This window comes from Scyliorhinus torazame, chromosome 22 (genome assembly GCF_047496885.1).
Source record: "Scyliorhinus torazame isolate Kashiwa2021f chromosome 22, sScyTor2.1, whole genome shotgun sequence".
In the NCBI taxonomy this organism is placed as follows: Eukaryota; Metazoa; Chordata; class Chondrichthyes; order Carcharhiniformes; family Scyliorhinidae; genus Scyliorhinus; species Scyliorhinus torazame.
Genome location: NC_092728.1, coordinates 64729853 through 64755098, shown reverse-complemented (window position 1 = coordinate 64755098; position 25246 = coordinate 64729853). Strand labels below are relative to the sequence as shown.

General features: G+C 46.9%; 1 protein-coding gene across 2 annotated transcripts in view; it reads left to right on the top strand.

Moving 5' to 3' along the window:
- Nucleotides 1-25246, top strand: part of LOC140399096 (pappalysin-1-like) — a 457633-nt gene that overhangs the window by 142289 nt on the left and 290098 nt on the right. For both annotated transcript variants that reach the window (XM_072488243.1, XM_072488242.1), the window contains exons 8-10: nt 936-1064; nt 10098-10189; nt 17442-17638. In XM_072488243.1, the coding sequence (XP_072344344.1) occupies nt 936-1064; nt 10098-10189; nt 17442-17638 (418 nt within the window). The remainder of the gene's footprint in view (nt 1-935; nt 1065-10097; nt 10190-17441; nt 17639-25246) is intronic.

Genomic DNA, 25246 nt, shown 5'->3' with positions numbered 1-25246 from the left:
TTCTGGATTTGGGTGACTGTCTGCATGGAGTTTGCACTTTCTAGCCGTGTCTGCATGGGTTTTCTCTGGGTGCTCTGTTTTCCTCACACAGTCCAAAGATGTGCAGGTTAGGTGGATTGATCATGCTAAATTGCCCTTTGGTGTTCAGGGATGCGCAGGTTAGGTTACGGGGATAAGGTAGGGTGGACTGGGGGGTGGACATAGATAGAGTGGTCTTTCGGAGGGTTGGTGCAGACTCAACTCGTCGAATGATCTCCTTGTGCACTGTAGGGGTACTATGATTTTATGAAAATACCTGTGTAAGTTTTGATCTTGCAAGCATTTAACTTACAGATTCAAATGGGCATTTAATTTAGAAAGAACAGAACATTTGTTTGTTTCTCACATATTCTGTAACCCCTCGTTTCATCTGGAAGGTGATAATTCAAATGTAGATTCCATCAAGACTACACTGTTTAATATTCAAAATGGAAAATATGAACAGATATGTACAGCAAAAAAGAGACAATTTAATTCTCCTGATATAGTTCAGCAATTTCTAATATCTATGCCTTCACACCCAGCCTGAAAATGCCCCAGCCATTGCTCGTGTCTATCCAAGTGCACAACAAATGGCTTATGGACTGGAAAATGCCTGTGAAAAACGTGGATATGCATTTCTGTGATCTGTGGAAAGTGATTCCTTGTGTAAAACATGCAGAAACAATGTGCGGATGGGAAAGGAGAGTATTGCACAAGGTTTTTGCCCCTTCGTGAAATGGAGCTGCTTAGAAATATCACCAAAGTAACCAACCGAACACAAATGCTTCGGACAGCAGATCAGGATAGTATTGCAGCTGCCCATCAAATGCTTCAGGAAGGTTACATTGAAAGGCAGGTAAATCAGACAAAGACAATGTCCATTTATTGTGCTTTTTTTCCCCTTCTGTCCTCAGGGATGTAAAACCTGGCACTTTGTATACATATCAGGTGGCAGTTGTCATGGGCTTTGATGAAAGTGAACCTTCGCCAGAACTAAAACATGTACATGGAGCTGCTTACTGTGGAGATGGATTGATCCAAACGTAAGTTGACTTAAAGTACGCCAGACTCTGGGTGACCTTATTTTTAAGTGTTCTATTGCCTAATTAATAACATTCAGTTTCATGTTCCAAATATTCAGATGGGCTCCCTTCGCACTAGCTGATCCAATGAGGTTGTGGGCCAGAAGGTCCCAGGATTAATGCCAGGCTTGTGCAGGGAAATCATGGGCAGCTCAATGATGGAGGTGATAAAATATTCACATGTGCTGTGGATAAAGGGGAACAGGTGGATTTACTGTACTTGCATTTCCAGAAGGCATATGATAAGGTGCCACATCAAAGGTTATCGTGGAAAATGAAAGCTCATGGTTTAGGAGGTAACAGATTGGCTTGGATTTAAAATTGCCCAGCTAACAGGAAACAGAGAATTGGCATAAATGGTTCTTTTTCTACTTGGCAGGATATGATGAGCTATAGGGGTCAGTGCTGGGGCCTTAACATTTGCAATTTATACAAATACCTTGGATGAAGGGGCTGATGGTAGGGTTGCTAAATTTGCTGATGACACAAAGATAGGTCGAAAAGTAAATGATGAAGAGAAGGTAAGGAGGCTGTAAAAAGATATAAATAGATTAAGTGAGTGATCAAAAATCTGGCAAATGGAATATAATGTGGGCAAATGTGAAATTGTCCATTTTGGCAGGAAAAATAAAAAAGAAGCTTATTATCTAAACGGTGAGTGATTGCAGAGCTCTGCGGTACAAAGGGATCTGGATGCCCTCCTGCATGACTCACCAAAGGCTAGTATACAGGTACAGCAAGTAATTGGAAAGCTAATAGAATGTTATCATTTGTTGTGAGGGGAATTGATTACAAAAGTAGGGAGGTTATGCTTCAGTTGTACGGCATGGTAGCACAGTGGTTAGCACTGTTGCTTCACAGCATCAGGGACCGAGGTTCAATTCCCGGCTTGGGTCACTGTCTGTGTGGAGTTAGCACGTTCTCCCCGTGCCTGCGTGGATTTCGTCGGTGCTCTGGGTTCCTCCCACAAGTCCCGGAAGACATGCTGTTAGGTGATATGGACTTTCTGAATTCTCCCTCAGTGTACCCGAACAGGCACCGGAGTGTGGCGACCAGGGGATTTACACAGTAACTTCATTGCAGTGTAAATGTAAGCCCACTTGTGACACTCATAAAGATTATTATTAGTTGTACAGGATATTGGTGAGACTACCTCTGGAGTATTGTGTACAATACTGGTTTCCTCATTTCAGGAAAAATGTAGATGTGTTAAAAGCAGAGAAGGTTTACTGGACTAATACCAGTATTGGATGGATTATCTCACAAGAAAAATTTAGAGAGATTAGGGGCGAAATTCTCCGGTATCGGCGCGATGTCCACCAGCCGGCGCCAAAAATGGCACAAATCAGTCCTGCATCGCGCTGCCCCAAAGGTGGGGAATCCTCTGCCCCTTGACCGGCCGAGTCCTAACCTTGAGGGGCTAGGCCCTCGCCGGACTGATTTCCTCCCCGCCAGCTGGCGGAAGTACCCCGCCAGCTGGCGCGGAAATTACATTGCCCGGCGGCGCATGCGTGGGAGCGTTAGCGGCCGCTCACGGCATCCCCGCGCATGCGCTGTGGAGGGAGTCTCTTCCGCCTCCGCCATGTTGGAGACCGTGGCGAAGGCGGAAGGAAAAGAGTGCCCCCACGGCACAGGCCCGCCCGCGGATTGGTGGGCCCCGATCGCGGGCCAGGCCACCGTGGGGGCACCCACCAGGGCCAGATCGCCCCGCGCCCCCCCCCAGGATCCCGGAGCCCGCCCGCGCCGCCTTGTCCCGCCGGTAAGAGAGGTGGTTTAATCCACGCCGGCGGGACAGGCATTCATCAGCAGCGGGACTTCGGCCCATCCGGGCAGGAGAATCGCGGGGGGTCGGAGAATCTCGCCCCATATTTGTATCCACGGAGAATCCAATCCATTCTTGGATAACAAGGGGGTAAAAGGTTAATGGGTTGGCAGGAGCGTGAGGCTGAGGTTATAATCAGATCAGCCATTATCTTATTGAATGACAGAGCAGGCTCAAGGGGCCAAGTGGCCTACTCCTGCTCCCAATTTGTATATTTGTATGTCATTGGTATCTCGCCAATTGCTGCCCAGATTCCTAAATTCATTCGATTTTGTGGATTAAGCTCTAACAATATTTCAGAGTCTGGAGCTATTTTAGAATAAATCTTTACAGGGACCGCTGTTCAATAACGGACCCCCAAAAGATCCACAGAACAGTTATGGTACGGAAAGAGGTCATTCAGCCCATGATGCCTGCGCTGGCCTGAAAAAAAAGAAATGAGTCCTTCATTTTAAGCCCACTCTCCAGCACCTGGTCCATAGAGGTTGTAGCATTTCAGATGCAGGTCCAGGGACCCTTTGAATGAGTCGAATGTTTCTGCCTCAACCACCAGATTCGGCACTAGAGAATAGCAGAGCTGCACAAATGAAAAGGAAATACATGGGCACCATGAGATGGTGACAGCATGAAAATTAATGGTTGTGAGACAACCTCGTGCTGCATAAAAACCTGGAATGGCAACAGCACTAACTGACACTTTTAGAGGGGGGGCATAAGAATTATTTTGCTACAAGTGTGGCACGGTGGCACAGTGGTTAGCACTGCCACCTCACAGTGCCAAGGACCTGGGTTCAATTCCGACATTGGGTGCCTGCCCGTGTAGAGTTTGTACTTTCTCCTCGTGTCTGTGAAGGGTTTCCTCCGAGTGCTCCGGTTTCCTCCCACTGTCCAAAGATGTGCAGGTTAGGTGGGGTTACTGAGATAGGGTAGGGCGCTCTTTCAGAGGGTCGGTTCAGATGCGATGGGCCATGTGACCTCCTTCTGCTCTGTAGGAATTCTATGTTTCTAACTGAAGTTCAAATCGAAATATTAGTTAAATAACTGTGCGGTAAATTGGAGCTAGTCCATCAATGTGTTCATTCGATGAGTCAAATGGTCCTTGATGCCACAGCTTCCAATATCCAGCGGCAGACTGAATAGTTTACTAATCTTTCCCTGACAAATTTTATCTTAAGGTAGTGTTGAAGCGATGGAACGCAGAATATCTGGGAAATGATAAGGCTCCTGGATTTGAACACATCGTGATCAACTGCCAGCTAATTACATTCACTGGATATTAGCCCCATTTCCAGTTACCTTCACCATAGTGACCGCTCCTCTTCCATCATAAATTTTTAAAAGTACATAGGGTCAGCATAACCATGGTCTGGCAACAGTTCCCTCCAGTGTAAATTATCATTCAATCTGACAATCACAGATTCTCAGCAAATTACTCTTTCATGTTTTAAAAAAATAAATTTAGAGTATCCAATTCATTTTTTTTCCAATTAAGGGGCAATTTAGGGTGGCCAATCCACCTAACCTGCGCATCTTTGGGTTGTGGGGGTGAAACCCACGCAGACATGGGGAGAATGCGCAAACTCCACAGGGACAGTGACCCAGGGCTGTGATTCGAACCCGGGTCTTCAGCGCCGCAGTCCCAATGCTATCCACTGAACCACATGCCGCTCAGACTCTTTCATGGTTAATAACTGCGTGTGAAATAATTTCTTGATATTGGCTTTCACTTGATTTTCCCTTTTTTTTTCTGTGTAATACCCCAAAATTCTCATTGTTCATGGAGTTCCCAGATTTTTCTTTATCCATTCAAGGGATGTGGACATGTTGGCAAAGTAAATATTAATTGCCCATCCCCAATTGCCCTTGAGAAGGTGGTGATGAGCTGTGTGAACCACTGCAGTCCATGTGGTGTAGGTATACGCACAGTGCTGTTTGGGAGTAGTCTGGGTTTTTGACCCAGTGACAGTGAAGGAACAGTGATATATTTCCAAGTCAGGATGGTGAGTGGCTTGGAGAGGAGTTTCCAGTTGGTGGTTTTCCCAGGTATCTGTTGTACCTGTCCTTCTAGATGGTAATGGTCGTGGGTTTGGAAGATGCTGCCTAAGGAGCCTTGGTGAGTTCCTGCAGTGCATCTTGTAGATGGTACACACTGCTGTTACTATGTGTCGGTGGTGATGGGAGTGAATGTTTGGGGATGGGATACCAAAGCGGATGCTTTGTCCTGGTGCTGAACTTCTTGAGTGTTGTTGGAGCTGTAGTCATCGGGGCAAGTGGAGAGTATTCCATCACACTCCTAACTGGTGCCTGTAAGTGGTGGACAGGCTTTGGGGAGTCAGGAGCTGATTGACTTGCTGCAGGATTCCTAGCTCTGACCTGCTTTTTTAGCCTCAGTATTTACATATCTAGTCCAATTCAGTTTCTGGTCAATGGTAACCCCAAGATGTTGATTGTGGAGGATTTAGTGATGGTAATGCCATTGAATGTCAAGGGACGATGATTAGGCTCTCTCTTGTTGCCTAGCACTTGTGTGGTGTGAATGTTACTTGCGACTTGTCAACCCAATCCAGGTCTTGTTGCATTTGGGCATGAGCTGCTTCAGTATCTGAGGAGTTGTAAATAGTGCTGAACATTGTGCAATCATCCCCACTTCTGGGGCGTCATTCTCCGACCCCCCGCCGGGTCGGAGATTGGCCGTTGGCCGCCGTGAATCCCGCCCCCGCCCCCGCCGAAGTCTCCGCTCCCGGAGATTGGGCGGGGGCGGGAATCCGGCCGCGCCGGTTGGCGGGATTCTCCGGCCCGGATGGGCCGAAGTCCCGCCCAGAAATTGCCTGTCCCGCCGACGTAAATCAAACCTGGTATTTACCGGCGGGACCAGGCGGCGTGGGCGGGCTCCGGGGTCCTGGGGGGGGGCGCGGGGCGATCTGACCTCGGGGGGTGCCCCCACGGTGGCCTGGCCCGCGATCGGGGCCCACCAATCCGCGGGCGGGCCTGTGCCGTGGGGGCACTCTTTCCCTTCCGCCTCCGCCACGGTCTCCACCATGGCGGAGGCGGAAGTGACTCTCCCCACTGCGCATGCGCGGGAAACTGACAGCGTCCGCTGACGCTCCCGCGCATGCGCTGGGAAACTGACAGTGGCCGCTGACGCTCCCGCGCATGCACCGCATTTCCGCGCCAGCTGGCGGGGCAACAAACGCCATTTCCGCCAGCTGGCGGGGCGGAAATCCCTCCGGCGTCGGCCTAGTCCCTCAATGTTGGGGCTAGGCCGCCAAAGATGCGGAGACTTCCGCACCTTTTTGCCGGCGCGATGCCCGTCTGATTTGCGCCAGCTTTGGCGCCAGTCAGCGGGCATCCCGCCGTTGGGGGAGAATTTCGCCCCTGATCTTATGATGGAAGGAAGGTCATTGATGAAGCAGCTGAAGGTAGGCGGGCCCTGGACCCCACCAGTATTGTGCTGAGATTGAGCTAGGATAGCGATGGTGGTGTCTGGGACATTATCTGTAAGGTTCTATGATTATGCCTATGTCAGGTTGTTGCTCTCCCACATTTGGCATAAGCCCCCGATCTTAATAAGGACCTTTCAGATTCGGCGAGGCTGAGTTTCTGGTGCCGGCTGGTCCATCTGATTTCAACCAATTTTCTGGAGTCTTTTGTTTCCACTGAGTGGCTAACTAGGCCCATTTCAGAGGGAACCTTAGAGTCAATCACATTGCTGTCGATCTGGTATCACATGTCGGACAGACTACAGAAGGATGGCAGATTTACTCCCCTAAATGGCACCAATGAACCTGATAGGATTTTATAACATGGTCATCATTGGACTTTTAATTCCAGGTGTTTATTGAATTTCAATTTCACCAGCTGCCATGGTGGGGTTCAAATTGTTCCATCATTTGTGATTGATTGCATTAAGTGTTGGGTGTCATCTTTCAGAGTTGAAAGAAGTGACCACATCGATCATTAGTGTCTGAAATGGTTCAATAAATGACCATTTGCAGGCTAGAATGAACCCAGTGAACTTCTTTTGTGGAATTGGCAATCAGGGATTTGTTGGGATATCATCATTATCTCTAGTTTTTCCAATACGCCTTAGGCTTCAATAAGGAAATTTTAAGAGCATTAGCCCAGCTCCAGCGTTGGAAACTCAAGCATTGCAGGACTGGCCAAATTGGCACAAGGGGGTGGGGTGGGGAAGGGAGGAGGGCATGTCGAGAGGCTTCCCTTATGGCAGGTGAGGCACACCTGAATAAGACAACAATTTGCAGTCATCTTTGTCCTTAGATGGCACCCCCATTCATGGGCTGGGGATTAAATGAGTCTCCCACCTTGAACAGCCACCAACCCTGACTTTATTCCCCGATAGCCTGGCCTCCATAACCAGTGGCTTTTCCCTTCCGGTGATATCATGCCCTGAGGATGTACTTTGTATCCTGAGGGTTGGGGGTTCATTCTGACTGCACTCATCCTCTCCCCCGTGTGTGGGTCTTCTGCCCTCAACATCCCTTTTCAGTCTCCCACTCTACGCAACTCCCACTCTGCCTGGAATTTCATGGGACTCCACCCAAGGACCTCCCTGGTGACCCAGGGATTGCACTCCCTCCCACCAATCTCCAGCTGCCACTCCAGAAGGACAATCCTGCAACAGGGAAATGGCGACTAGCCCAGAAGGGGGGCCCGAGAAGTGCTACCATGTGTACCACCGCCAGATCCCTTGAGACCTGAAAGACCACAGAATTGAAGGGCCTGCAAGCAACTGCCTCCCTGGAATGCTGAGACACAACCGGCCCACACCTTAGTTCCACCAATGCCAGTCCCCCCCGCATCCTCTCCGGTGCCCCCACTCCAATTTACACCCTGGAGTGCGATGGAGACCTGAGGACTCACCTCCAATATCCAGGAGGTCATCAGGTTCTCGTTTTTATACAGCTGTTGTAAATGTGGGAAGTCCCGGCAGGAGAGCTCGCCAATCATATGGTAATGTATTTAAATGAGGTTCCCAGGATGGTCAGGACTCTCGTTACATCAAAAGGCAAGGGATGAGGAAAATCGGAAAACATGATCTCGCTGGCGAGAATCGCGTTTAAGGAATCTAACAATATTTTGTGTTAGCCTTGCCATTCCCGCTGACAGCTAACACGGGCTGACAATTCCGCTCAAGCATCATTTGGGGTGAGTGCTTTACTCATCTGATTTGGAAAGATGTAATGGGCGGAATTCAGCGATCCTGTTGCAACTGGCTGGGATCCTGCACAACCGGTGAATCGTGCAAGGCCCCAAATCGGGTTCCACGCCAGGCCGATCACGAGTCACCTGACTGGCTCCGCCCGGCACGCTCTGGATCTCACCCTTGCTGGGTGAGATCCAGATCTGCATATTTAATTGTGCATAATGGATAATTTAAATACCAGACACCTGATTCACCCAACGCCCAGGACTCAACAGCCACGCCTGCAAGACTTCAGCACGGTATCTGGTTTAGTACCAGTGTGCACAAATGTGGACCAGCTGTAATGGCACCATGAGGGGTCTCGTGGACCTTTGCAGACCACTGGATGGTTGGGGATGGGGCAGAGTGGTACCCTGGCACTCCTGCTGGCACATGGGCACTGCCAGCCTGGCACCCTGGCAGTGCCACCTGAGCATCCTGACAGTGCTGCCTTGGCACCAGAGCAATGCCACTCTGGCACCTTGACAGTGGCACTGCCTGGCTGCCATGCTGGCAGTGTCAGACTGCCAGGCTGGAAGTACCAGGGTGCCCAGGTGCCAGTTTGGCACTGCCTGAGTTCAAGCCCGGGGGGGTGGAGTCTTGCTAATTGGAGGAGGTGAGGGGAGGGTTATCAGGGGCCTCGACAATGTTGATGGGGGGGTGGGGGGGGGGGGGTCAGAAAGTGACCTCCCCCACCGGGTTCAGAACATTGGGTGAGAATTGAAATGGGGGGGAAGATTGGGGCTGCCGAACAAAATGGCACCCCAATCTGTGAGCAGCCGTTCCGTTGCCAGCAGGAAAAATCTTTTAGAGAAACTTCCCACGGCCAAAAGTAACAGCAAGTGCCGTTGAATAGCGGATGGTTTTTGGACCTGCGAACTCCGACAATCACCCCACCAAATGTGCCCGAAAGAGGATTGAGTTTTAAGTCCACTGAACCCTGCCCAATATTTCACCGTTGCCCATTAAATGGTGAAACTTGGACAGTTTTTGACAAAAATGTATTGCACCCAATGAGCCTCTATGACTCTCCACAGTCAAATAGTAGCCTTCGTCCACTCAGCCAATTATGGCGCCAATTAAAATAATTATGGCTTCAGGAGCCAGTGTTGTTGAATTGGCAATAAATCAATAAAATATGACAGGTTTTCGAACGAAACTCCTCTTCGATTCAGAGTCCAAATCACACAGAAGTCTCATGCTAATTTCCCCCACTTACTTGCCAGGAAAACAGACAATGATGGGGGTGTTCAAACAACCATTCACGTGTAGGGTTGTTATGTCAATCATGTTATTTCGTCAAGGCACTTGCTGTAAAATGCAAGTTTATCGGAGGTAAATACTTGCCATCAAATGGTAAATGGGTCAGCTCCACATTAGATCTACATATGGTACCAAACCAAGCCCACACTGCTCGTCAAGTGTATTGGTAAGGTTTACACACGGCGCAGGTCTTGTGGGTCGTTCCCACAAGATATGTCAAAAGAGTGTCGTGCAATAATGAAACCGGCAGAGAACGTCACTGAAATTGTGGATGCCAAAAGCTTTGGGGCAGCACGGTAGCCTTGTGGATAGCACAATTGCTTCACAGCTCCAGGGTCCCAGGTTCGATTCCGGCTTGGGTCACTGTCTGTGCGGAGTCTGCACATCCTCCCCGTGTGTGCGTGGGTTTCCTCCGGGTGCTCCGGTTTCCTCCCACAGTCCGAAGATGTGCAGGTTAGGTGGATTGGCCATGATAAGTTGCCCTTAGTGTCCAAAATTGCCCTTAGTGTTGGGTGGGGTTACTGGGTTATGGGGATAGGGTGGCGGTGTTGACCTTGGGTAGGGTGCTCTTTCCAAGAGCCGGTGCAGACTCGATGGGCCAAATGGCCTCCTTCTGCACTGTAAATTCTATGAAACTTCTATGAAACTTTTGCTGTAATTTCACGTGCAATTAATTACTCATCTTCGTCCTGTGATGTGATTCCAGGGATCAGGGAGAAGAATGCGATGATAGGAACAAGATGAATGGCGATGGCTGCTCTAGTTTATGTCGCCAGGAATCATCTTTCAACTGTGTGGGTAGGTAGCCTGTAACACAGCGAGTTAATGGGAACATGCTCCTTTTCATTCATTGGCACGGTTCAGATTGTTTGATGGCTCAAGGCATTCAGTTAAGTTCTTTATATGCAGGAATGTGTTTCAGATACAAGTGATCAAGCCGGCACTTATTTGAGAGCCCAATCCATTGAGAACCAACGATGACTGTGACAATATTTTGACGTAACATGAATTAAAAGCAGCATTGTGCGCTGCTTCGCAGTCTCTTTAAATTGCCTCCAAGCAAGAACTCTGTATGAGCTTTAAGATGATGTGGCGATGCCGGCGTTGGACTGGAGTGAGCACAGTAAGAAGTCTTGCAACACCAGGTTAAAGTCCAACAGGTTTGTTTCGATATCACTAGCTTTCGAAGTGCTGCTCCTTCCTCAGGTGAATGAAGAGGTATGTTCCAGAAACATATATATGGACAGATTCAAAGATGCCAGACAATGCTTGAAATGCGAGCATTAGCAGGTGATTAAATCTTTACAGATCCAGAGATGGGGTAACCCCAGGTTAAAGAGGTGTGAATTGTGTCAAGTCCGGTCAGTTGGTAGGATTTCGCAGGCCAGATGGTGGGGGATGAATGTAATGCGACATGAATCCCAGGCCCCGGTTGAGGCCGCACTCATGTGTGCAGAACTTGGCTATAAGTTTCTGCTCGGCGATTATGCGTTGTTGCGCGTCCTGAAGGCCGCCTTGGAGAACGCTTACCCGGAGATCAGAGGCTGAATGCCCTTGACTGCTGAAGTGTTCCCCAACTGGAAGGGAACATTCCTGCCTGGTGATTGTCGCGCGATGTCCGTTCATTCGTTGTCGCAGCGTCTGCATGGTCTCGCCAATGTACCACGCTTCGGGACATCCTTTCCTACAGCGTATGAGGTAGACAACGTTGGCCGAGTCGCACGAGTATGTACCGCGTACCTGGTGGGTGGTGTTCCCATGCATAATGGTGGTATCCATGTCGATGATCTGGCACGTCTTGCAGAGATTGCCATGGCAGGGTTGTGTGGTGTCGTGGTCACTGTTCTGAAGGCTGGGTAGTTTGCTGCAAACAATGGTTTGTTTTAGGTTGCGCGGTTGTTTGACTACTTGCCTTCAAACAACCGCGCAACCTAAAACAAACCATTGTTTGCTGCAAACTACCCAGCCTTCAGAACAGTGACCACGACACCACACAACCCTGCCATGGCAATCTCTGCAAGATGTGCCAGATCATCGACATGGATACCACCACTACATGTGAGAACACCACCCACCAGGTACACGGTACATACGCGTGCGACTCGGCCAACGTTGTCTACCTCATACGCTCAAGGGCATTCAGCCTCTGATCTCCGGGTAAGCGTTCTCCAAGGCGGCCTTCAGGACGCGCGACAACGCAGAATCGCCCAGCAGAAACTTATCGCCAAGTTCTGCACACATGAGTGCGGCCTCAACCGGGACCTGGGGTTCATGTCGCATTACATTCATCCCCCATCACCTGGCCTGCAAAATCCTACCAACTGTCCTGGCTTGACACAATTCACACCTCTTTAACCTGGGGTTACCCCATCTCTGGATCTGTAAAAATTTAATCACCTGCTAATGCTCGCATTACAAGCATTGTCTGGCATCTTTGAATTTGACTATATATATGTTTCTGGAACATACCTCTTCATTCACCTGAGGAAGGAGCAGCGTCCGAAAGCTAGTGATATCGAAACAAACCTGTTGGACTTTAACCTGGTGTTGTAAGACTTCTTACTGACCTTTAAGATATCCTTGATCATGAGTAGATTCGGTATAAAAACGTATGATACCTGTGTTGAAAATTTGTGCTGTGAAAGTAAGGGTTATATAACGGAGGAACAAAAACAAGAAGAAGGCACAGTGGTAGTAAAAAAACAAGCTCTTTAAAAGTTAAACAATTTAATTGGTTATTAGCATATGTTTAAATCTCTGGTATGATGCAATATAATTATCAACAAAATTAAATTCATCCATCACGTTATAAACAGGCAATGGTGGGGATCTTACAAGTTGTATACAAAGGATTACAATGTGAAAAGTTAAAGCTTTCAATTGTACTCCGAGCTCATTTTTCCCTTTACATTTCCGGACAGAATTGGTTTTCTATGAATCAACTAGGCAACCATGATTCAGCTAGGCAACCATGATTCAAAGGCAGATATTGCTATAATCCTTTAAGTATATTTTTCATCTTCCGCTAATTAAATTATATCTAATCAATATATTCTGGCATTTGCATTGGAAATATGGTCATGATGGGACAGCTTAGCCTGGTATTCCCAGAAAATGAGCAAGCAATCTCCTTGTCAGTTCTTTTTCCTGTTGGCGATTATCTGACCAAGCACCATTAAGGGGCAGATTCCACTTATTTCTATCAAGAGCTCCATCTCCCTTGTGAGTGCATTGTAATCCACCCCTAGACCAAACATCTCTCAAGTTTCCCCCAAAATAACTTAGTCCAAATCCAGACCTAATTCAAAGACGGTTTTACATCAATGCAATATGATGCTATTTAATCATCAGTGACTCAGTCAGCCATCTTGACCCAGATAGATGGATTAACCTGTAGCACACTAATCATTTACTGCTCTGTTCCAATTTTGGCAGCCTTGAATGATTGTTTTGTGACCAATAGAATTAAACATTTTTAATCAGTGTTTGCTTTAATGCATTCATTTATTGACACCTTCCTTTTTTTTTTTGCAACATTTAAATACTTCATTCCTGTGATTACAGCTATCAATTCACAAAAAGACATTTTATCTTTCTACTTGGACCAGATAATGCACTTGTCTTCCTATGAGAGAGAGAGACCTTCAAGTCATGAGCTCTATGGGATCTTTTCCTCTTCTCAGATTGGGAGAGGTTTTTTTACATGAAAGAAAGAACTCCTGTGTGTCCTGCCAATTAGTAATGTTCTGTTTAATCTAGAAAATCTTTTATGTGGTTAGGACTCTGTGCCAAGAGTACACTAATCAGTGATTCAAAAATGCAACTGGAATTCTTGTTTTATCTCTGCCAATTTTCTTCTCACTTCTCCCGCTAGGTTCCAAAGCCTACAGCTGCTTTTTGCTACCTCACTAAAGTTGCCATTCATCTTACACACAAGCCTAGATAGGGAGTGTCACAAGAGTATTCAACAGTGGGTCGCCATGTCTTATAGAACATAAAACAGTACAGCACAGAACAGGCCTATCGGCCCTCGATGTTGTACATGGTCAATATCTTGAAGGATGTCACTGGACACCAATCAGGAGCAGGATGCTGGGCTCATGCTTCCCCTTGACCAATTGAGGGCCACCAAAGCCAATTATTGTGAGCTTCTCGCTCAGATGAGATCACCTAAATCAACACAGACAAGGGATTAAATATTGTGGCCGACCTGGACTGTGCTCAGTGCTAGGCAAGACTCTCATTAATTGAGCCATCAGGGGAATTGGGTATTTATTTTTACTTACGCTACAGTTGATGTTGAAAGTATCAAGTTTATTATTAATGTAGGAACATACAATATATCAATTGTCCTTCCACACTCTTAGCAAAAACCATGAGATTATGACCCAAGTGTACAAAGCTTCTCACTGATGGAATACCCAAATGCTGTATCAAAATTTCTCAGTTTTAACCATAAGGATCACAGAATGTTAATAGCTGCAATTTAAAAATTCATACTTGGCATGTGGAAATCACGAGTAAGGCCAGTATTTATTGCCCGTCCCTCATTGCCCATGAGAAGGTGGCGGTATGCTATCTTCTAAAACTCCTGCAATCCATGTGGTAACTGCAGTCCAATAGTGCTGTGAAGCAGGAAGATTCCACGGTGTTGATCCGGAGACAGTAGTCGTAACAATGATGTAATTCCAAGTCAGAATGGTTGTGATACTTGGAGGGGAACTTGAAGCTGGTGGTATCCCCACACATTTGTTGCCCTTATCTTTCCAGGTGGTAGATGCTGCAAGTGTGGAAGGTGCTATTGAAGCAGTGTTGCCAAGTAGATTCCGCACATGACAGCCACAGTGTGATAGTGATCGTGGGACTGAATAATTAAGGTGATGAATGTGATCCCAATCAATGTTGGGTATGCTCATATTGACCATTGTAGAAATTGAGCTTGCTTCGTGATTATAATGGAGGCGACTATGGTGCAGTGGTTAGCGCTGGGACTATGGCGCTGAGGACCCGGGTTTGAATCCCGGCCCTGTGTCACTGTCCGTGTGGAGTTTGCACATTCTACTCGTGTCTGCGTGGGTTTCACCCCCACAACACAAAGATGTGCAGGTTAGGTGGATTGGCCATGCTAAATTTCCCATTAATTGGGAAAAAAATAATTGGGTATTTTTTTTTCTATAAATTTAGAGTACCCAATTCATTTTTTCCAATTAAGGGGCAATTTACGAGGCCAATACACCTACCCTGCACATCTTTAGGTTGTGGGGGCATAACCCACGCAAACAGGGGGAGAATGTGCAAACTCCACACGGACTGTGACCCAGAGCCGGGACCGAACCTGGGACCTTGGCGGCGTGAGGCAGCAATGCTAACCACTGTGCCACCGTGCTGCCTATGATTGGGTATTCTAAAAAAAATTTTTTAAATAAAAAAATAATAATTGAGGCCAGTGCTTGAAACCAACTAGAAAAAATATTGACATCGTCGGGCAAAAATGTACACAAAACTTGGGTAAGAAAATAACTTGGTATCATGGACAATCCACTAAATAGCAGAAAACAAAATTAAAATTTGGGACATTTAAATCGCCACTTCAGACTAGTTGTAGAATTGTAAAAAAAAATATAACTCCAGTGTTTACTAATACCTGACGGGTTCAGTATTTACTACTCTTAGCTTCTGTATTCTCATATAATACTAACAATAACATGAGAAGGTGGTGCAAGGTTATAATAAAAAAAGCCACTTGAAAAACAACATGCCCACATCTTCAATTACAGTACTCAAACATTATTTTTATTCAAATCACATCACTGTTGGCACAAAAGCTGTAGCACACAGGAGCAGGGGAAGCTATTTAAGTACAAGGCGAGCATGACATTTGCACGAAAATCAACTTCAAGTTTGGTTTGAAAACAGGAAGAGAGGATGAGGGACTTTCATCAGTGCTGTAGACTTCGTGAACTTTGCTGTTCTTCTCCGATTCAAAACAGATTGTATAAATAGGAGGTCTTACTGATACAAATAGGTAAATGGGAGTATTTAACACAAGGATGACTGCTGACATAGATAAGTATGTATCCTGCAAATCTGTTTCCTGTCATGCAGTTGGCTTTAATGGCTTATATTTAGCACATGGGCGCCTTTTCACAGCAGGTGACTGAATTGCACATTCACTTTCATGAGTGGAAAAATCTAATGGCCATCGAATGCTGCACCAGTGATGGGATATATCTGCTTCTATTTTAGGAGGAAAATAGGAGAGCCTAAAGCAGGTATACACATTATGATCACAACGACTTTAACAGAAATAAAATACATCTTAGTGGGTTTGCTGCTTTACTCACATGTACATAAAATCACCTCAAAGCTGTAGAGGAAAGAGCAGATCTGGCAGCCTCAGCTGTTGATTTGGGGAGGTTGATATTGCCATTTCAACTACTTTCATTCTGTGCTTTTTTTTAACCGCAGAGCAGGTTTTATGAACCTTAAAATGCTCCACAATGCTAAAACTGTTGGTCCAAAGACTTCTTACAAGAGCCAAATTTCTATGAGTTTCTATGGAAAAAGTGACAGAATAATGGATACAATTCCCAAAATATCAGTTTAAGTTCTGTAAGCCTTGATAGCAAAACTGGAATTGGCTTATTCCTTTTGCCATAAAAGAAGGACCTGGGGATAAAGCAAATTTGAGAGGTTCAATATGATTTCCCGCACCATTCAATCAGGTGGATTAATACCTTGGGCGTGATTCTCCCCTAACCGGCGGGGTGGGCCGTACCGGCGCCGAGGAGTGGCGTGAACCACTCCGGCGTCGGGCTGCCCGGAAGGTGCGGAATCCTCCGCACCTTTAGGGGCTAGGATGGCACCGGCGGGGTTGGCGCCGTGCCAGCCGGTGCCGAAGGACTTGGCATCGTGCCAACCGGTGCCGAAGGGCCTCCGCCGGCTGGCACGAGTTGGCACAAGCGCGGGAGCGCTAGCGTGTGCTGGCATCATCCCAGCGCATGCGCAGGGGGGGTTCTTCTCCTCGCTGGCCATAGCGGACCGTTACAGCGGCCGGCGCGGAGGGAAAGAGTGCCCCCACGGCACAGGCCCGCCCGTGGATCGGTGGGCCAGCTCCCCCCCCCCCCCCCCCCCCCACGAGGACTGCAGGCCGCCTGCAGAGCCAGGTCCCGCCAGTATGGACCTGGTTTGATTTACGCCGGCGGGAGCGGCCGAAAACGGGCGGCCACCCGGCCCATCGTGGAGCGGAGAATCGCTGTGGAGGCCGCTGCCAATGGCCCCGACCGGCGCGACGCGATTACCGCCCCCATCGAAAAACCGCCGCCGGAGAATCCGGCAGTCGGCGGCGGGGCGGGATTCACGCTGCCCCTTGGCAATTTTCTGGCCCGGCGGGGGGGGTCGGAGAATTCCGCCCCTGATTGTATTTTGTCGCTACATGGTTTAAAGATTGATTATATCAGCACCACACAATGATCTGTGAATGCTTCTGGTTGAGATGTGTGGGGAAGCATGTTTTATGTGGAGGGAAACTAAATTGGTATTAAATACATTGAAAGCAAGTAAGTAATGTTACAATGTTACCTGAATATTCATTTTGATGTGCGTGGTAAAATAATACCCCCCCCCCCCAAGATTTTAGCCAGTTTTACCCTGATTTGGGGGTTTTTGACCTTGATTTCCCCCAGTTTACAGACTGAGAGGTATGTCCATGTGGAATGACTGAAAATGAATGAGCAAACAATTTGGTTTTGTTAAGGAATTCTGGAGGTAAGTAATTTTGGGCAGCTTGTTTGCATTATAAACTTCTTTTTTTTCGCTCCAAGCTTAATTGTGATTTTTATATTCCAGTAATAATTTCAGTAACCTCCTTTCCTAGCTTTATATTTCCAGAGGCAAATTTATAGATTTTTGCAAAAAAAACCCCAAAACAAACCTTTCACGGTCTGAAGCAAAAGCTCTAAAAGGAAAGAGTCTGTAAAACAGCAGGGACTGAAATACAGAAATTCATAGGATTTTCTTTAATTTTGTTAACCTTTGTTTCTCTCTGCAGATGAGCCAAGCAGGTGTTACTTTCACGATGGCGACGGCGTGTGTGAGGACTTTGAGAAAATGACAAGCGTACGGGATTGTGGGCTGTACACACCCTCTGGCTTTGTGGACCAATGGGCCAATAACGTCACTGTTTCGCACCATGATGATCAGTATTGTCCTGGGTGGGTGATCATTGGTCACCCAGCTGCAACAAAGGTAAGGAAAAAAGTTTAAAACTGTACCTCTGTACTTGGTGAAGGTAGCCCAGAACTGGTCACTGGTGATTGCAACAGACCCGAATGCGATTTCGGTCATCGCTTTGTGGTCTTTTATTTTACATGACCTACATGCTTCTGCCAATGTAGCTGAGGAGAAAGGTCATCATACAAACATGCTAAACACATGCACTGTGTGACTAATTGAAACAAATGCAATGGTTGCAGATCAAATATTAGTACAATGAAGCAACACATTTTCATTTTTGTTTCCGAATTCCAATATTGGAAGTTTTTATTTCCATTTTAGAACAGCGGGTCACAGTGACATTGAGTTATGAACATGATGTCACCAGCTTCATTGAATCATATTGCTGTGTTATCCATAATCCTTTTGTTTTCAACATTTAATGTTTCTGCGTGTAACACCGAGTAATGGAATAACATAGTATCTCTTTGAAAAAGCAAGTGTCCAATTTTGACTTTGGGCAACAATTAGAAAACAGGTGGCAAAGAGTATGTCGCTCATTTTGCCTCTTCCCTGACTTTCATTTCCACTGAGTTTTGTAAGGACAGCACAATGGAACTAATTGGTAGCTCTTTCAATGGGTTGCCATTCACACGATGGGCCAAATGGCCTCTTTCTGTGTTGCAAAAACCTTTGCAGTCATTTTGAGAATTCATTGGAAAGAGGGAGATGTAAAGTGAGCTGCTGCTTTGCAATGTCTTACACACTAGAAATGTCTAAATTACCTTGATTCCAATAAACTACAAAAAAACACTGGTTCAGAGTTTCGTCTGATATTGACCACTTTTACCAATCCCACAAGACAGAATTGGACTCACAAACTATGCATTAATCACAAGATAAAGCATATAATTTTGGTACATTTCCCCCCCCCCCCTAACAATTTTCACTATCAGACTATCCTGGGTCTTATTGGACAGCAATATTTTTTTTACTAAATGAACATCTGCACTTTGTCTGCAACAGGTTTCCTCTTTGATGTTAATTTCCTTTGTTAAGAATAGTTTTCCTGTTTGGTTATTCTGATTATCTGTGCTACTGTCCTGTGGCTGAGTGCTGAAAGAAGACTGCCATTTTTAATGCTCTCCTTCCTGGTTGTCCCTCCTTTCTGGTGTGCACCGGGGGACCTCTGCATCCAGCAGAGATACATTGAATATGAACAAACAGATGTCATCTGGGTTCAGGCTTCAGGCACAAAGCCCAGAAACTAACATTGCCCAACATGCTATGGTGCCTTTCATACAGCACTATGCTCTGCCTGTTTTGCAATCAGTCAATGACAATATTTTTTGCTACACTGGGCAAGGGGCATCCGTCTAGTGTATCTCTTTCTAATTTCTAAAGTAGCCAATGATATCTATCACATATGGCTTTACAATTTGAGTTCATTAGCTCCAGATATTACCATTGTATCTCTTATTACAGTGGTAATATTGTCACATTATATTGCTTCTAACGATAAAAAAAACTTTGCCCCCGCAAAGAAGCTTCCTCAAAAGTCACATTCAAGCAATCCTTGACATATTGAAATAAATCGCAGTTAAATATTTAAATTCTGTCCTTGGGTGAAGTGGAAGATTTGAGCTAAATTCATTTATATTCCATCATGAAAGACCAGCCATTGCTATCAGTACTCAGAAAGTCTTTGTGCAATACTTAAAACCTTCAAAGTGTTTTCTCTTTGTTTCTTGCTAAGAACATAGTGAACTGGAATGTATGTACTAATTCTCTGCTACAATTAGAATCCCCATGGCCAGAGTTCAATGAGACTATGTCAGTTCCGAAAAAGTTTACATTTCATGACAATAGGAGAATCACATCCATGCTCCTCACCTAAAACATGCCAAACCAGCTGATTTTTACATTTTTAATAAAGTGTTTGGTACTTTCTTTTTCCCACTTCATGGAATATCAGGTGCGATTTAACGGACAAATGCTAGAGGGCGCGATTTACCACGCTCGTCACGCCTGGCTTAGTGACGCAACAAGGCAGTTGAATCTCGCGAGATGTCTCGCGAGATTCAATCGAACCTCGCGAAACATTGCAATCTGGATCTCGCCCTCGTTGGCCGAGATTCAGATGTGCATATTTAAATGAGCCATTAGGCTAATTTAAAGAATGCATGCGCCGGATTTCTCCCGGTGCCCAGGACATCACAGGCGCACCTGGGAGACTTCACCAGGGAGCTGTTTGGTGCTGGTTTCAACAAGTGTGGACCAGGCACATTGGCGCCTGGGGGCGGGGGGGGGGGGGGGGGGGTGTCTCCCAGGTCATAATCGACCCCTGGATGGTCGGGATCTGGGCAAGGTGGCACCCTGATATTCCTGCTGGCACCCAGGCACATTGGCAATGCCAGACTAGCACCTTGGTGCAGCCACCCTGGCATTGCCAGGATGCACATGTGGCAGGGGCACGGCCAGGGTGCCAGGCTGGCAGTGCCATGTGCCAGGCTGCCCATGCCAAGGGTCAGGCCCCAGGAGGAGGGTCTTGCCCATAACAGGTCGGGTGAGGGGGAGACTCAAGGACCATAGAAGAGGTCGTTGGGTGCATTGGGAGGGCGGGGGGGGGGGGGGGGTTCGGAGGCCATGTTGGGAACTCTGAAGGAGGTTGAAAAATTGGTTCTGTCTTTAAAAATGGCACCCAATCGGTGAGTCATCTTCCTCCATGGCAAGCTGAGCTCTTTTTTTTAATAAATATATTTTATTAAAGTTTTCAAACACAATTTTTCCCCCTTACAAATCAACAAAAACGTTAACATGATAACTGATAGATAACATTATTTAAATAAAATAGTGAACTAACAAAATAACACAAAATAGTGCTCCCCCCGCCCCTTCACCCCATCTAGAACACAAACAATTTACCCCTCCCCCCCGGGCTGCTGCTGCTGGCTATCTATTTTCCCCCTAACGTTCCGCTAGATAGTCGAGGAACGGTTGCCACCGCCTGGTGAACCCCTGAGCCGATCCTCTCAGCGCAAACTTCATCCGCTCCAGTTTTATGAACCCTGCCATATCGTTTATCCAGGCCTCCACGCCGGGGGATTTCGCTTCCTTCCACATGAGTAAAATCCTACGCCGGGCTACTAGGGACGCAAAGGCCTCAATATCGGCCTCTTTCGCCTCCTGCACTCCCGGCTCATCCGCTACCCCAAATATAGCTAACCCCCAGCTTGGCTTGACCCAGACCTTCACCACCTTCGAGATCACTACCGCCACTCCCCTCCAATAACCCTCCAGTGCCGGACATGACCAAAACATATGTGTGTGGTTCGCCGGGCTTCCCCCGCACCTCCCGCACTTGTCCTCCACTCCGAAGAACCTGCTCAACCTCGCTCCCGTTATGTGTGCTCTATGTAGCACCTTAAATTGGACCAGGCTAAGCCTGGCACACGAGGAAGAGGAATTTACCCTACTTAGGGCATCAGCCCACAAACCCTCCTCAATCTCCTCCCCGAGCTCTTCTTCCCATTTTCCTTTCAGTTCTTCTACCTGCTCCTCCCCCTCCTCTCTCATCTCCCGGTATATTTCGGACACTATATTTCGGAGGAAAGCCACGCAGACACAGGGAGAACGTGCAGACGCTGCACAGGCAGCGACCCAAGCCGGGAATCGAACCTGGGACCCTGGTGCTGTGGAGCAACAGTGCTAGCCACTGTGCTACCGTGCCAACATAATTGATTCGCTCATGAGATAGAACCATTTTACGGGCGGCATAGTGGCGCAGTGGTTAGCATTGCTGCTTCAAGGTGTTGAGGGCCCGGGTTCGATCCTGGCCCCGGCTTACAGTCCACAGTTTGCACATTCTCCCCATGTCTGCATGGGTCTCACTCCCACAACCCAAAGGTGTGCAGGGTAGGTGGATTGGCCACGTTAAATTGCCCCTTCATTGGAAAGATTTTTAAAAATGAGATGGGCCCATTTTGAGAAACCTAGGACTTTGAGGATGTAGAGATGACATATTAGGAATGCATGGTTCTTCATGCATATCTCCCTACTGTGCAGTCCTATGGGCAGCTTTATTTGAATCCCTTGAGATCAATTGTTTGAAGGACAGGTTATACTTGCTCTTCGCTTCTGACACTTTCCAATGGGCTTGGTGAGGAACATTAGAAGTTTAGATGAAACTGAACTCAAGGTGCGGATGACAAAATCACAACAGTGAAATATTTCACAGGGGGCAAACAGACAAAATGCTGGCTTACCATTTTGCGCACTTATTTCTACTTTGTTGATTTTACAGCTCTGTCTTGGGAGGCAGTAAACAGCAAGCAGTCAAACGAAAAAAGCCCTTGTTCAGCTAGTGATTAATTTGATGTTTCCACTGATTTCATTTCATGCCAATGCATTTTACCATCAGCTTGGATGGCAGCGATGTCCCTGTCTATCCATTGTTGATGCGGTGACTGTTCCTCAGATCGTAACATGATCAATTTTGTGAAAACATTGCAAGTTCATTAAACCAAATAAAATTCTAGCCAGACAGTGCAACTATTTAATTTGTTTGCGCTCGTTCCCATATTCGCTGAAAGGAATGAAACACATGTTTAAAGTCTCTTACTTAAAATATTAATGGGTACACTGCCATAGTGAGCAAAATGTTCCCTGTATCCAGTTGTTCCCATTGAGCAAACACTCTAAGATCTCGGGGAAATTAATTGTGCTTGAGCAAATTCCTTTTGAAGTAAATGTTCCCATTAAAAAGATGCATTTTAACTGGTATGTACACTATATGCCATTGCCTGCCCCACAGGGAGCATTTTTGATGGTATAAGTGGGTGCAGATTATTTCCAACTCAGTCATTGTTTTGCCATTTTGGTTGTAGTGCTGAACTTGAAATTAATGATTACACTGTGCATACATGGTCTCATTGGTGAAATAGGTTTGAGACATATTGTAGCCCCATGGGCTTTTTGGATTGGCTGTGGTTCAATGTCATACACTATAAACATGGTTGTGTCAATGTTTTGGAATGACAAAATTATTTAAAATGTTATTGACGGAGGGGGTGATGGGGGTGGTAAAGTGACGGCAGGTGGTGCTGTTGCCAGTCAGAACATTGTCATTCCTCCTCTGTCAATGATCCAGTGCTCATTGACAAAATGATGGCCTCGTCTGTGCTGATAGTCAGATTCCAGTTTGAAATGAGTTGGTACAGAAAGATAATCCTGCACTTCAAGAAAAAGTAATCCAGTGTTCATATATGACATCGGAATGTTTATGATGCATGATAAGTGTACTATATACCATGGGCGGCACGATATCACAGTGGTTAGCACCGTTGCTTCTCAGCGCCAGGGTCTCAGGTTCGATTCTCGGCTTGAGTCACTTCTGTGGGGAGTCTGCACGTTCTCCCCTTGTCTGCATGAGTTTCCTCCGGGTGCTCCGGTTTCCTCCCAAAAGATGTGGGGCGGGATTCTCCACTCCCGCGCCGAAGTGGCCGCGCCATCGTGAACGCCGTCGAGGTTCACGACAGCGCGAAACGGCCCCGATCCCGACCGATTCAGGCCCTGACAATGGGATAGGATTGGGGTCGCGTCATCTACACGCGCCAGGACTTGTCGCCCGTGTAAAGGCTGCGCCGCATAGATGACGCGGCCGGCGCCGCATAATTGGCGTCATCCGTGCATGTGCGGGTTGGCCGGCGCCAACCCGCGCATGCGTGGTTGCCGTCCTCTCTAAGTCCGCCCCACAAGAAGATGGCGGACGGATCTTGCGGGGCCGCGGAAGGAAGGAGGTCCTTCACCCCACATTTGACCTACCCCCCGGTGCAGGATCCCCCCTCGCCCCCCCGCAGGCCGCCCCTCCCCAGCGTTCGCACGCTGTTCCCGACGGCAGCGACCAGGTGTGGACGGCGCCGGGGGGAACCCACCATTTTGGCCTGGCCGCTCGGCCCATCCGGGCCTGAGAATAGCGGGGGTGCCAGAGATTCACCATTTTGGGTGTCTCCGGCGATTCTCCGGCCTGCGGCCCGCGGAACTCGACCGGGCCGTTCCCGCCGCTTGGGAGAATCGCGGGAGATCGTCATACTGGCGTCCCAGGAAATTTTGGCGGCCCAGGCGATTCTCCCAACCGGCGCGGGAGTGTAGAATCTCGCCCGTGCTGTCAGGTAATTTGGACGTTCTGAATTCTCCTTCCGTGTACCCGAATGTGGCGACTAGGGGCTTTTCACGGTAACTTCATTGCAGTAGTAATGTAAGCCTACTTGTGACAATAAAGATTATTATAAATTATATAGGTGAGGGCAGCACGGTGGCACAGCGGGTTAGCCCTGCAGCCTCATGGCGCCGAGGTCCCAGGTTCTATCCCGGCTCTGGGTCACTGTCTGTGTGGAGTTTGCACATTCTCCACTTGTTTGCGTGGGTTTCGCCCCCACAACCCAAAAATGTGCAGTGTAGGTGGATTAGCCACACTAAATTGCCCTTTAATTGGAAAAAATGAATTGGGTACTCTAAATTTTTTAAAAATAAAATAAAATAAATTATTTTGATGGAAATGTTTTTTGTCCTGGCTGGCTGAGGTTGTGAGGTGGTTGACTCCGGGTGAGAAGTTACTTTGAACTTCAAGCCCCACTGCTGAGCCTTGAGCTCCCAATCGAGATTGATATTACCAGTGTCTTGTATAACATTCTTTCTTCAACCAACGACACCCACCAACAGCCCCCTCAAAGATCTAGTGGTCATTCATCACAAAACCATTTGTCAGATTGCACTGTGCTCAAAATGTGACATCAAGTTGTACATTTACCAAAAGTCATTGCGCCGTATTGTGAATTGTTTGTAACATTTTGGAGAGATGTAAGGAAATACTATGCCGAATGCCACAGTAATACTTTTGTATTTCGCCTGCGAGATGGGTCCGAAGGAAAGATTTGTGTGAATGGATCAATTTTATGTTTGTCTGAAAACCCTGCAGTTTGTTTAGGTTTTTGCTGTTTGGCACACTTGAAACACTGGAGTAAGACACTTTTTTTAAAAAATGTAACGGGTGACTTGTAAGAATTGAGAACTTAAGTAGCTGCAGAAATAACTATGTTCCAACTGCAATAACCACACAACCACTGAACTAATTACTGTTTCAACTGATGCAATTGTCAAAAGAGCAACAAGAATACAATCCTACTTCACAGCGTATGTGGAAGTATTCTCCACTGGAAACAGTAAAAGCGACTTTGCCTTGCTTGTTAGCACTGATTAGTTAAGAGTGTCCGGAATGATTCAATGGATTTTGATCTTCTAATCTATTGGAGGCCTTGGTAGCTAAGATTGATAATACAAATGTGCATCATTCACCTGGATGGAACATTTCTTTACTTTGCAAGTAAAGGCAACACATTACTTCAGTTGTCTTTCAGATGAGGACATGCAGGCTTACATCATATGATGGTGACTCATTGGAAAACTAATGTGCAACAGATCCCCACCTGCTTGGTGCTAATGATAATAATGTTAATGTGAAGTAAAAAGGTCATAGTGGTCAGGCTGTGTGCTTCTGCAGTTCATTGAGTGCTGAAATTGCTTTCGGCAAGTGAACAATATTTGGAAGTATCTGAATATTGTATGGTAAAGAAATATCAGGTA